The following is a 14527-nucleotide window of genomic DNA, read 5'->3' as shown; positions in this document are numbered from 1 at the left end:
ATGTTCTCGCTTATAAGGTGGAGCTAACATTGAATACACCCTACCGTAAAAGTGAAAACAACAGACACTGGTGACTACCCGATGAAAAAGGATGAAGGCATGAGGTATGTGCCGAAGACCTACCTGGTGGGTACACCCACTGCCTGCATGATAAGGTTGCTTGGACCCCAAGTCTCAGTGTCATGGAATATACCAAAAACAGTAACTAATCTGCATTTGTACCCTTTAGTCTATAATAAACATAGAAGTTTTGTCACAAAATACAAACTTAGAAGCTAAAAGCATGAATGAAAAACACAAACTTTTATACTTATCCAAACAATCTTTTATTGGCATAAACTAAGAAAGTGGACAGAATGAGTAAACCAAATATTCAACCCCAATTTACATATAGTGAACAGGTTTTTCAAAAGAACACCAAAAAGATGCAATCGGAAAAAAAGAGCCTGTTCAATAGATGATTTTGAGCAAACTGAATATTCACATACAGAACACTGAAATAGGACCCTTATGTCACGCAACAGAAAAATCAATGCAAAATACATTAAAGATCTAAAACTCAATTCTGAAACCACAAAACTCCTACAAGAAAACATAGGGTGTGCATTATTTTAGAAAAGAAATCCATACATGTAGGCTCCTAAAGGTATTTAAAAAACTTTAAACCAAAGGAAACACTCAAGAAAACACCCATAGACAAGGTAATGGCTTGGCATTTTCACTGAAAAGCTGGAGACCCAGTTCCACACAACAGTGGAACACATTAGAAGACCCAGATATAAACCTGCACACCTGAAACCATCGATATTTGAAAAAAAAAATCAACAAAAATAAGCAATGGAGAAAGGACTCCCTATCAGCAAGTGGTGCTGAGATAAGTGACCTAGCTAGATGTAGAAGAAATAACACTGGGCCCCTATGTCTCATCATGTACAGAAAGCAACTCAAAAGAAATAAAAGATTGAAATGTAAAACGCTGGGCTGGACACAGTGGCTCATTCCTGGAATCCAAGCACTCTGGGAGGTCGAAGCAGGCGGATGACTTGAGATCCTGGAGTTTGAGACCACCCTGACCGACATGGTGAAGCCGATGTCTAAGAAAAAACCAAAAGTTAGCTGGGCGTGGTGGCACGTGCCTGTACTCCCAGCTACTCAGGAGAATGAGGCAGAAGAATCACTTGAACCCAGAAGCTGGAAAGTGCAGTGATCTGAGATCACTCCATTGCATTCCAGCCTGTATGAGAGAGAGAGACTTGGTCTGTAAATAAATACGTAAATACATAAAAATCCAATACCTGAAACTATTAAAAAAAATCCTGCATGAGGATCTAGCAAATACCCTTCTTGACAGAGGCTTTGGCAAAGCATTTATATGTCAAGTCCCCAAAAGCAACGGCAACAAAAACAATTACTGATAAGTGGGACCTAAAACACAAAAGAGCTGCTGCACAGAACATGAAACAACCATAGAGTCAGCACACAGCCTACAGAATGAGGGAAAACATTCCCCAACTACGCATCTGAAAAATGTCTAATATCTACGATTTACCATAAAGACCTTAAACAAATAAAATCAGAAAAAAAAAAAAACAACAACAAGTTATAAAAGGGCAAGGAACATGAACACTTAAAAGGAGGTGTACCAGTAACTAACGAGCATGAAAACATGTTCGATCTCACTGATCATCAGAGAAATGCAAATCAGAAACATACTGAGATAAGATCTACACTGGTCAGAATGGCAATTATGACATACAGTCCACAACAATAGAGGCTGCTGGGGCAGATGAGCAAAGAAATGCAGGTCCACTGTTGGGGCAAATGCAAACTAGTTCAGATCCCCTGGGGAGCAGTGTGGACATTTCTCAAAGAACCTCAAAGAGAACTACCACCCAACGCTGCAACCCCACTCCTAAGGATTTATAAAAAGGAAAATCTTTCCATCCAAAACTCACATACACTCCTATGTTCACAGCAGTACTACTCACAATGGTAAAGACAAGAATCAGCCTTGATGCCCATCAGCAGTGGATAAGAGAAAGGAAATGTGGTACATACACACCACGGAACACTACACAGTCATAAAACACACATACATGCTCTTACCAGAAACCTGGACAGAGCCATAGGCCATTATGAACAAAAGGCAAGAACAGAAAACCAAAATTTTCAAAACACCTACAAAGGTCAGTTGTGAATGTTCTCTCCACAGAGAAACCATAACTCTGGAGCTCACGGAGGTGCCAGACTCTGAAACTTCATTATGATGCTACCTTTACACAGATCAAATTGTCCCTTGCACCCGCTGGTTATACACACCTAATCTACGGCAATGAAACTGCCGTCCCAATTTGGTAACGCTCATTCTCACCGGAGTGAGATGATATCTGAGTGTGGTTTTCATTGACTTCTTGTGAGGATCAGTAATGTTGATTCAGAATCTTTTACCCATGCATCCTTCTCAGGTCTTCAGGTTCTTTGCCAAGTCTTACACATCAAATTGAAACAAGTTCATGCTATTGGTAACAGGTACAGAGTGACACGGAGACACAATGAATCTGTTCTGGTGTTCTATTGCACAGCAGGGTGACTAGGTGACTAGGGTCAACAGAATCTAGAAAATTTTTTCAAAATCAGCTGGAAAATACGGTTCTGAATACTCTCTCCACAGAGAAATAATAATGATGGAAGGTCACAGAGATGCCAGATATGATGATTTGATCATACTACACATACATATGTCAAAATGTCCCTTGCACCCTTGGGTTGTGTGTGTGTGGGTGAATGTATATACCCACACACACACACACACACACACACACACACACACTGCAGAAACAAAACTGCCATCAAATGTTGCTAGTATTCATTCTAACTGGAGTGAGATGAAATCTGGGTGTGATTTTCACTTACACTTTTGTGTGCATCAGCGATGGTGAGAATCTTCTCTTTGACCTGTGCATCAACCTCATGTCTTCAGGTCCTCTGCCCAGTCCTACACAACAAATTAAAAACAAATTCACAATAACATAGCAAGTACCACTTATCACACACACACAAAAATAAAAAACACACTCAAGATTCCATCTCACTCTACATGCAACAGATGCTACAAGAAAAAAGTTGAAACATATGAAAACACAATCCAATCAAGGTGTGGATTTCCAGAGGAGGCACTTGTCTCCACATGTGGTGGGAAATGGTAAACTAGTATGCACACTAAAGAAACCACTTGGATGTTCCTTGAAATCCTAAAACTACAACTACCATTTTCTCCAGCAATTCTATTCCTAGGTATATACACAGAGGACATGATCAGGACATGGAAGAGATTATCTGTCATCCCAGGTGGCATTCAGCCCTATGCTCAAAAGCCAAGAAAAGAAATCAGCCTACCTGTCCAACCACAGATGAAGGGATGAAGAATCTCTGGTACACAGACAGGATGGAATACTTTTATGCCATCAAAATTCATGGAATCCTATCATTTCCAGCAACATGGCTGCACCTGCAGATATTCTGTTCAATCACATCAGAAAGGCAGACAAAGACCAAGCCTGCATGTTCTCACTCATGTGGAAGCTGAAAACTTTAACTCACTGAAGGTGAAAATACAGTAGTGGTCACCACAGACGAGGTGGAGGACAGGACCTCAAGGACTGGCAATAGGTACACAGAGAGTTACAGGAGAGGAATACATTCCGGTATTCCACTCCAAAGCAGGGCGATGATACTTAACAATATGGTTATGCCGTTTTCAAAGTAGCTACCAAGGAGGATACTGAATGTTCACACATCAAAGATATCAAACTTACACGTGGTCACAAGCATGGGAAACTCCCTGATTTTATCCATACTCAAGGTATACAAACAAGTATCACAATGTCCCAATGCACCCCTAATTCTGGACATGAAGTGTAAAACAAACGTTTTATGAAATGTTAACAATACACGGCTAAATGTTCACATGGATCCACTGAAGACCCAAGGAACCTGAATATGCAAAGCAATTCTAGGGAATACAAACTCAATTGGAGGCCACACACTCCCCAATTTCAAATTACATGTAACACCTCCCCTCATCCAAAGACTACAGTAGTGGCATAAAAATGAATCCATCAACCTAGGGACTTAAGAGAATCTAAATACACACCTGCAGTCAACACATTCTTTTTCAAAGAATGCCTAGAAGATGCAATGAGGCCATGTGCTGTGGCTCACACCAGTACTTCCAGCAGTTTCAGAGACCGAGTTGGGTGGACCTCTTGAGGTCAGGAGTTTCAGACCAGCTTGGCCAAAATGGTGAAATCCTATCTCTAGTAAAAATACAAAAGATATTAGTCAGGTGTGGTGGTGCACAGCAGCAATCCCAGCCACTTGGGAAGATGAGGCAGGAGAATCACTCGAAGCAAGGAGGCGGAGGTGGCAGAGAGCTGAGATCTCACCACTGCACTCCAGTCTGGGTGACAGCATGAGTGGGACTGTGTCCCCAACGGGAAAAAGGATGAGATGAGGAGTCAGCAGTCTGTTCAATTGAGCAGTCTGAAAAGATTGGATAGCCACATACAAAAGAATGAAATAAGACATTGATGTTATACAATACACAAACACAAACTCGAAATACATTAAACCCTAAACACAAGACCTAAAAGCATAAAACTGCTACAGGAAAACACAGAGTGAGCTTAAGTTGAGGAAAACCTGAATCTAAGCTCACAGGATATAAAAGCAAACAACAGACAAAAGAGAAAAATAGAAAAAAAAACCACTTCCAACAACAGAAGTCAAAAACTCTAGTTTTTGTTATTGACTTTACCTTACAAAAACAATCACTGCTACTCAGGCACGGTGGCTCACACCTGTAAACCCAGGACTTTGGGAGGCTGAGGTGGGTGGATCACCTGAGGTCAGGAGTTTGAGACCAGCCAGGCCAACATGGTGAAACCCCTTATCTACATACAAAAATTAGGTGGGCGTGGTGACAGTTGTCTGTAATCCCAGCTACTCAGGAGGCTGAGGCAGGAGAATCACTTGAACCCAGGAGGCAGAGGTTGCAGTGAGCCAAGATTGCACCACTGCACTCCAGTCTGGGCAACAAAGTGAGATACTGTCTCAAAAAAAAAAAAAAAAGAAGACGTTCAAGTGATCAACCAACATGAAAAAATGCACAACCTCAGTGCAATGCAACTCCCAAGCACAATAAGATATCATCTCATGTTGGTCACAATGGGTAATTTTCCAAAGTCAAAACAACATGCTGGTGAGGCAGCAAAGGAAAGGGAACGCTGCTACACTCTTGGTCAATGTGAAAACTAGTTCACACTGTGGAAACCAGTTGAGAGATTCTCAAAAAACTTAAAACACAACTACCATCAGACCCAGCAATTCCACGACACTTAGTATCTACCCAAAAGACAATAAATCCTTCTATCAAAAAGACACATGCTGTCCCGCATTCATGGCCATGCCATTCACAAGAACAAAGATGTGGAAGCATCCTAGCTGACCAGCAACAGTGGATTTGAGTTTTTGTTTTTTTTTTTTTAATGTGGTGCATACACATCACAAAATACTACACAGCCATAAGAAGAACACACAATCATGTCCTAAGCAGCATGGATAGACCTTGGGCTTATTATGTTTAGCAAACCAAGGCAAGAACAGCAATCCAAATACTCAAAAAAAGAAAAAAAAAGAAAGAAACAAACAAAAAGTCTAGAACTTGAGTGATGAATGTCAACTTACAGAACAAAACCAAAGCCAAATTTTTGAAGACAGGAAATAGTGTGATACTATCTTTTGTGGGAACTCTTGGCTTCCCCCAAAATTAGAGAACTGGGGAGAAAGAAGCCGCAGCTCAGAATCTGTGACTGGATTGGAAGTGGAGGCTGGAAATGTGCTCAAGGTCAAACCTTCCTCCTCCCTTCAAAGGAGCCTGGAGTTTTACCAATGAGCCTAGAGTGAATATTCACCCCACCATCCACCCCGGGAGATCCCTTTAAACCAGGAGTGCACAGTGAGGACAGAAACATGAATGTGCACTAACAAGTCCTGAAAGTTCAGAGGGTGATTCTCGATTTCCCCGTGGCACACAGCAGAAGAACTGTGTCTCTAGGTTCCAGGAAATGCCTGTGAGAGAGCTGTGTCCCCCAGATTCCCTTCATCACAGATGACACCCAGTGCTTAAGCCTACACCCCTTGTGACCGATCCCAAGGAGTATTGACTAATCTAAACCAAAGGCTCTGATGTTCCACAGGAAGAAAAGAGCAGGTGGACTGCAAAGAGAATCTCTCATGAACGCAGCACCCTCATAGCCCATACAGACAGCTCTTACCATGATGTCAAGAAACTGAAAACTACAAGCCAGACCTCACACACATTTACATTTTCCTTCTGATTTCATACCCCCTCCTTCAGCCCCTCCTCACAATCAGCAGGGATAACCTGGAGGCTCCTGGGAACCTTTTCCCATTGGGATTTTCCTGGCACGTAGTTCCCTACCTGGATGAGTCTCCTCGTCACTAATGCTCTCCAGCATCAAGTCTTTAGAAAGAAAAACACCAGGATAAGTCATTAGAGAGTGTGACTCACCAACTCCTCCTACGTTAGCTGAAGCTGAATGATGGGCTTTTCTCCCACCCCAGGCTGCTTCCTACTTGATCCCCTAATCTTTCTTCTGGATTGACAAACCTTCCTACAGCTTCTTGGGCCAGAGGTCTATACTGGCAAAATCACTTTCACGAGAATCCCAAGTCTCTTTCCCAGCAGGAATCAAGAATCAGGTTTCTATACAATGAAGCCAGCAAGTTATTCCCTCGGGAAGTGAGTTATTTCATGGTACATACCGTTTCCTTTCCAAGCTCTTATCTGCAATTATATAAAAGAAAACATTATGAGAATCAGATTCTGCTGTGCACTTCACACAGCTCTGTTATTCTCTTGACAATGATAAAAAACCAGAAGGCAGTACACTGATTTAGCCATAGGTCAAAATCCCCAAAGACTAGCACAGAGGATAGCTATAGAAAAACAAGACCTCTATTCACAGAATTTACCTTTAAATTTAATTTGATATGCAAACGCACAATGCTTCATCCAAGGAGGAAAACTGGTATTGTGGAAAATGCCCCAGTATTCCAGTTGATATTGGATACTGTCATTTAAAAGCAGCATAGCATGTATCAGTTGGGAAGACACGCTCACTGAATTCCAGCCACACAAAGACAATAGTGTACAGTGTACATAATGTACATTGCCAGGTTTTCAAATCAAAATTAATTGAGAAGTAAAGAATCAGGAAAGCAACATTGATGTAGAAGACAAACAGGAGGATCTTACCTGGACATCATCATCATCATCATCATCATCACAATCAACATCACCATCATCATCATCATCATCTTCATCTTTGCATTGTGGTGAGCATCTTAAAAACAGGCCATCCTCAGGACGAGCTGGAAGGACACAGAGGAAAGATCAGTGCACCGGTGGTTGGTGACTGTGAGTCACTCAGGGAGCTTTGCTGCATGTGGTGTATGGAGGTGGTTGATATACAAGAATGGACTGAGTTGATACTGGGCTATTCCCCTGAGTGGAAGATGGATGGCAGAGGAGGGGAGCTGGAAAGGCATGAGATATGGAGACCTTGGCTTCGTACTAGAGGCATCGGGCAGCAACACAAAACAATCAACTCAAAATGGAACTGAAATGCACACTGAGGGTCAATGGAAGAGTTCCTTCCTGCCTCCCAAATGTTTTGAAACTCTTCTAAACAAACAGCCGTTTCTTAGTGTATTCAAGACCGTGTCAGTACACTAGAATCTAATCATGCTGATACTACATTTAGCATCTGTTTTAAAGGATTTATTACTTGATTAAAAGCCTATTTTAGGGGTGAAATAGACTCAATTTTTCCCAAATTACTCTATTCTATTAATCACACATTCTTTTTCATAGAGATCATTTAAAATTTCAATATTAAAATGCTACAATTAAAAATAGTCATGATTTCCTCTTTGTAAGTCTTCTTCTGGAACGACTTCTACACACCCTTTTGGGGATCTGTCATCAGGGGCTTCAGAACCTCCTGTGTGACTCTCCCTGGGGAGATTCCCTAAAAATCAAGCTTCATTCAAACAGGCCAAGCTCACACAGCCTGCTCTACCTACACCAGTGAAGCTGAGAGACGTGACTTTGACCACTTTCTGCCATGAAGATAAGTTTAAAAGTTCAAATACACATTATATACTGAAATGAGGAAATGTATACCAATAGAAATGAACAAATTCATGAAAAAATGTACATGAGTATGGGGGTGATTTTTGGTTAACTAGTTTACTTAAAAATTTTTTTTTTGGCCGAGTACTCTGGCTCACACCTGTAATCCCAGCACTTTGGGAGGTTGAGGCAGTTGGATGACCTGAGGTCAGGAGGTCATGACCAGCCTGGCCAAAATGGTGAAACCCCATTTCTACTAAAAATACAAAAAGTTAGCCAGGCATGGTGGTGAGCGCCTGAAATCTCAGCTACTCAGGAGTCTCAGGCAGGAGAATTGCTTGAACCTGGGAGGCAGACGTTACAGTGAGCCGAGATCATGCCATTGCACTCCAGCCTGGGCAAGAAAAGTGAACCTCCATCTCTCTCTCTCTCTCTCTCCTCCTGTCTCTCTCTCTCTCTTTCTATCTCTCTCTCTCTCTCTCTCTCTCTCTCTATATATATATATATATATGATGCCTATTCATTCAGACATACAAAATATTGGTATAGGAAATCAAAAATTTTTATCAGTCATGTTAAATCTAACTTATCAGCTATCAACATGAAGATCCTAGCAAATAAGGAAGGTACAAATAAGTGGAAAGGCATCCTGTATTCATGGATAGGAAGACTAAACCTGACTAACAATAATACAGACATGATCTACAGACTCACAACAATTACTATCAAACTGGTAACAGCCATCTGTGCAGAAATGGAAAAGATAATCCTACAATTTTAATGAATTTTATGTGCCTTATGTAACCATGATGACGTTAAAAAAATAGAGTTAGAGGATGCAGGTTCATGAGATTGAAATACACACACACACACACACACACACACACAAATACAGAAATACAGAAAGTATGCTTCTAGCGTAGGGGCACTCATAAGTTTCACAGATATAGAGAGCCCTGAATTAAATGCACACATATACAGTAAATTGATCTTCAACAAAGGTGTCAAAAATACACAATCGGGGGAAAGGAAAGCCTCTTCAACAAATGATGGTAAAACTGCACATTCTCATTCAAATGAAGAAATAGAATGCTGACAGTGTGCTCAAGGTTGTGCTTCTTCCTCCATTTCCAAGGCACTGGAGCTTTTGCACTGAGCCCAGATTGAATTTTCATTCTGTCCTCCACGCCGAGGAAGAGCTCTTGATACCAGAGGTAAGCAGGGAAAAACAGACAAATGAGTGTGCTGCCAGGAAACCTAACAGTTCATAAGGTGAGGATCAATCTCTCCTATGCCTCTGGGCACACCACAGAAGAATTTTGTCTCCAGCATTAAGTAACTGCCTGTGATAGAACTCTGTCCTAAACTAAAGGCTTTGAGATTTTGCAGTGGCAGAGGCAGGAAAGAGCAGGTGTTCTAGAAAGATCATCTTTAAATAATAAATAAGAAGAGGTGATCAAAAACACAGGATACTCAAAATCTCATCAACTCAAAAGAACAAACTTCACTTACATTTACTTTTTCTTTTTCTCTTTCTACACCCTCCCTCAGCCTCCCAAGCAGCAGGTATAACATGAAGGCTCCTGGAAATGCTGTGTTATTAGACTACACGTGAAATCTTCTTACCTACCTAGAAAGGTATCCTCTTCCCTGCTGAGATTCTCCAGAATCCAATCTTTAGAACGACCAACATCAGGATAAGTCAGGGAGAGGTGCACTCACTTCTCCTCCTCCAGGTGAAGACACACCAGCTCACAAAAAATCTCCTGGTTGGTCATCTGGGTTCACACACATTTCTACAGCCCCTCTGGTCATACCTATACACTTGCAAAATCATTTGCTCTCACCAGATCCCCAATATTTTTTAACAGGAACCCAGATTAAGGTTTCTATATATTAAAGCCAGCAAGTTTGTTTCTCAGAAAGTGAGTTAGTTCAAGGTACGTACCCAGGACAGGTGATGGTAAAATCTGCAACGAGACAAAAGAAGATGCCATGAGGATCAGATCAATTCTGCTGCACCCCTTACACAGATCTGTGAGTCTCTTGATGACTTCAGAAAACTACCTGTGAAACAGTGGTGAGTCAAACTCAAAGGCCAAACATTCTAGAATAGAGGACACTCATGGAAAAGACAAGAGCTTTTCCCACAAAATTTATCCTTGACGTTGGTTTAGGTTGGTAAATGCACAATGCCTAATCCAAGGAGAAAAACTGGTGTGGAGGAAAACGTCTCTGCATTACAGTTGGAGATGGATGCTGTCCTTCAAAACACCCTAGTGTGTCATGTATTAGATGAAAGGAAACTGCCACTGAACTCCATCCTCACAAAGAGAATAGTGTGTGTCGTACATAATGTGCCTTGTCATATTATTATATCAAAATTAATTGAGAAGGAAAGAAATCAGATGAAGGAAATAATGTATACAGTGGTCCATTTTTAACACAAAGTGCCTTGAACCGGTTTAGGTCAGCAAAGGACAGAAGAAATAGGATATGCCAGGCTTCTGATTGGATGGGCAATACCTGCTCATTGGACCCTCTCCTCCCCATTTAGTTGCCCTCACTTCAACCAAAGAAGATTAGTCTAAGATGAAATTTTACTAGCCTGGAAAATAGCTCGTTTTGTCTGTTCTTCTCAGCCTGGCCAGCTACTTAGGTCATAAGTCAAATACTTGAAGTCCCCCTGAGCTGACTAGGATAGCAATGCATTGTGGGCTGCAACAAAATGCAGTAAGACAACTCTAGAAAAATACCTAAAGTCTCTCCCCAAAAATCAATAGGCAACACCTGGGAAGATTGTGACCCCACAGTTCTCAGCCTATGAGGAACCAGGTGAGGGACCTGCACACTAGGTGATAAATTGCTTGTGGAAAGTGTGCTGGGTGTGTCTGCCCATCAGACACCGGATCTTGCAACACTGTCATTAAAAGTCTCACTTTCTGCCAGGTGGAGTGGCTCACACCTGTAATCCCAACACTTTGGGAAGCTGAGGTGGGCAGATTACCTGAGGTCCGGAGTTCCAGACCAGTCTGGCCAACATGCTGAAACACCATCTCCACTAACAATACAAAAATTAGCTGGGCATGGGGACACATGCGTGTAATCCCAGCTACTCGGGAGGTTGTGGCAGGAGAATTCATTGAGCCCAGGAGATGGAGCTGAGATGGCACCACTGCACTCCGGCCTGGCCAACTGAGCGAGACTCTGTCTCAAAAAGAAAAAAACAAAAAAAAAAAAAGGAAAGAAAATCTCACTCTTGCTGTTTTTCAGCTCCCTGAGTCCATTCTTTGGGTTTGGACTGGTGAGTTTGTTTCTCACATCAGAAAACCAACATTTCCTTACAAGACAAAGAAAGGTGTTCTTACCTGGACATCATCATCACCATCATCATCATCACCCCAGTCATCATCTTCACTTGGTGGTAGGCATACTAAACTCAGGTTGTCCATAGAAAAAGCTGGAAGGACACAAGAAAGATCAGTGCACCGATGGTTGGTGACTGTGAGTCACTCAGGGAGCTTTTCTGGATGTGGTGTATGGAGGTGGTTGATTAACAAGCATGAACTGAGTTGATGCTGGGCTATTCCCCTGAGTGGAAGAGGGATGGCAAAGGAGGGGATCAGGAAAGACATGAGACATGGAGGCCTTGGCCTTGTACTAAAGACATCATGCAGCAACACAAAACAGTCAACCCAAAATGGAAATAAAGCACACACTAAGGGTCAATGGAAGAGTGCCTTCCTCCGTCTCAAATGTTTTGAAACTCTACGAAACAAACAGCATTTTCTTAACGTATTCAAGACTGTGTAAGTACATTAGCACCCAATTATGCTGGTACTACATCTAGCATCTGTTTTAAAGGATTAATTACTTTATTTATTGGTGAAAAGGATTCAATTTTACCCAAATTACTCTGTTCTACTGATCACACATTTTTGTTCGTTTGTTTGTTCATTTGTTAGTTTGTTTGTTTCTGAAACAGAGTCTCACTGTGTCATCCAGTCTGGCGTACTGTGGCACGATATTGGCTCACTGCAAGCTCCACCTCCTGGGTTCACACCATTCTCCTACTTCAGACTCTGGAGTAGCTGGGACTACAGGCACCCGTCATCACACCTGGCTAACTTTTTTTGTATTTTCAGTAGAGACGGGATTTCACCATGTTAGCCAGGATGGTCTCCATCTCCTGACCTCATAATCTGCCCACCACAGCCTCCCAAAGTGCTGGGATTACAGTCATGAGTCACTGCACCAGACAGATCACAATTTCTTTTTCATAGAGGTCATTTAAAAAACTAAGTATTAAAATGATAAAATGAAAAATAGTCATGATGTCCTCTTTGTAAGTCTTCTTCTGGAACCATGGTGTGTGCACACAATTTTTTGGGTTCCTGTGATCAAGGGCTTCAGCAGCTCTGCGTCGCTCTCCCTCAGGAGATTCCCTAAAGATCAAGCTTCATTCAAACAGGCCAAGCTCACACAGCCTGCGCAACCTACACCAGTGAAGCTGAGAGACATGACTCTGAAAACTTTCTGCCATGAGGATAAGTTTCCAGGTTCAAATATACATGAGCTACTGAAATGAGGAAATGTATACCAATAGAAAATGAGCAAATTCATGAAAAAATGTCCCTGAGTGTGGGGGTGATTTTTGGTTAACTAGCATACATAATATTTTTTATTTGATGTATAATCATTCAGACAGACAAAATATTGGCAAAAGATACAGATTTGGCCAGGCACGGTGGCTCAGGCTTGTAATCCTAGCACTTTGGGAGGCCAAGGTGGGTGGATCAAGACCATCCCGGCCAACAAGGTAAAATCACATCTCTATTAAAAATACAAAAATTAGCTGGATGTGGTGGCATGCATCTGTAGACCCAGCTACTCAGGAGGATAAGGCAGGAGAATCACTTGAACCCGGGAGGTGGAGGTGGCCGTGAGCAGAGATCATATCATTGCACACCTGTATGGTGACAGAGTGAGACTCTGTCTCAAAAACAAAAAAACAAAAAAAGAAATCACAAATTCATATCAGTCACATTAAATCTAAATAATCAGCTGCCAACATAAAGATTCTAGAAAGTAAAGAACGTACAAGTAAGTTGGAAGGCTTCCCATATTCATGGAAAGGAAGACTAAACCTGACTAACACACAATACTACACACATGATCTATAGACTAACAACAACTGCTACCAAACTGGCAACAGCCATCTGTGCAGAAATGGAAAAGATAATCCTAAGATTAGGATTCAATTAGCCATGGATTAGGATTCAAAAGGCCTCAAATAGCCATGGCAACATTGAAAAAGAATAGTGTTGGAAGATGCACATTCATGAGATTGAAATCTAAAAATAAAAATAAAAATAAAAAAACAGAAAAATTCAGACAGCATGCTTCTACTGTGGGAGGCACCCATAAGTATCACAGATATAGAATCAAGAGCACAGAATTAAATGCATACATACAGAGTCAGCTGATCTTCAACAAAGGTGCCAAGAATACACAATGGGGAAAGGAAAACGACTTCCACAAATGATGGTAAAACTGCATATTCTCATTCACATGAAGAAATGGAATTCTGACAGTGTACTCAAGGCTGTGTTTCTCCCTCCATTTCTAAGACACTGGAGCTTTTCAGTGAGCCCACAGTGAATTTTCATTCTGTCCTCCATGCCCAGGGAGATGTCTTGATACCAGAGGTAAACAGCAAGGATAGACAAATGAATGTCCTGCCATGAAACCTAAGTTCATAAGGTGTGGATCAATCTCTCCTACACATCTGGGCACACCGCAGAAGAGTTTTATATTCAGGATTAAGTAACTGCCTGTGACAGAACTATGACCCAAACCAAAGGCTGTGACAATTTGCAGTGGCACAGGCAGAAAAGAGCAGGTATTCTCCGAAAATTCATCTTTAAATAATAAACCAAGAAGAGGTGATTGAAAATACAGGATACTCAAAAGCCCATGAACATAGTACTCCTCACCATGATGACATTAAAGTCTGAAAATAACAAACGCGGCTTATATTTACTTTTTCTTTTTCTCTTTCTATACCCTCCCTAAGCCTCCCAAGCAGCAGGTATAATATGAAGGTCCTTGGAAATGCTGTTTTATTAGACCCCATCTGAAGTCTTGTTGCCTACCTGGAAAGGCATCCTCTTCCCTGCTGAGATTCTCCAGAATCCACTCTTTAAAACCACCAACATCAGGATAAGTCAGTGAGAGGTGCACTCACTTCTCCTACTCCCAGTGAAGACTCACTGGCTCACACAAAATCTCCTGGTTGGTCCTCTGGGT

General features: G+C 41.6%; 1 protein-coding gene and 1 pseudogene across 2 annotated transcripts in view; both read right to left on the bottom strand.

Moving 5' to 3' along the window:
* Positions 1-14527, bottom strand: part of LOC114670407 (immunoglobulin lambda-like polypeptide 1) — a 127234-nt pseudogene that overhangs the window by 38857 nt on the left and 73850 nt on the right. The gene's annotated exons all lie outside the window — the stretch shown is intronic.
* The window catches only part of LOC114670401 (uncharacterized), a 22541-nt gene extending 8014 nt beyond the window's left edge, over positions 1-14527 (bottom strand). Inside the window, exons 1-9 of the mRNA XM_077951029.1 lie at positions 14374-14527; positions 11587-11678; positions 10167-10188; positions 7340-7455; positions 6847-6868; positions 6503-6544; positions 4154-4316; positions 3397-3519; positions 2914-2995 (exon numbers count right to left, since the gene is read on the bottom strand). Coding sequence (XP_077807155.1) covers positions 4186-4316; positions 6503-6544; positions 6847-6868; positions 7340-7455; positions 10167-10188; positions 11587-11670 — 417 coding nt within the window. The 5' untranslated portion in view covers positions 11671-11678; positions 14374-14527 and the 3' untranslated portion in view covers positions 2914-2995; positions 3397-3519; positions 4154-4185. The remainder of the gene's footprint in view (positions 1-2913; positions 2996-3396; positions 3520-4153; positions 4317-6502; positions 6545-6846; positions 6869-7339; positions 7456-10166; positions 10189-11586; positions 11679-14373) is intronic.

The sequence above is a fragment of the Macaca mulatta genome, chromosome 10, assembly GCF_049350105.2.
Source record: "Macaca mulatta isolate MMU2019108-1 chromosome 10, T2T-MMU8v2.0, whole genome shotgun sequence".
Classification (NCBI taxonomy): domain Eukaryota; kingdom Metazoa; phylum Chordata; class Mammalia; order Primates; family Cercopithecidae; genus Macaca; species Macaca mulatta.
This window is presented reverse-complemented; position numbering and strand designations above follow the sequence as displayed.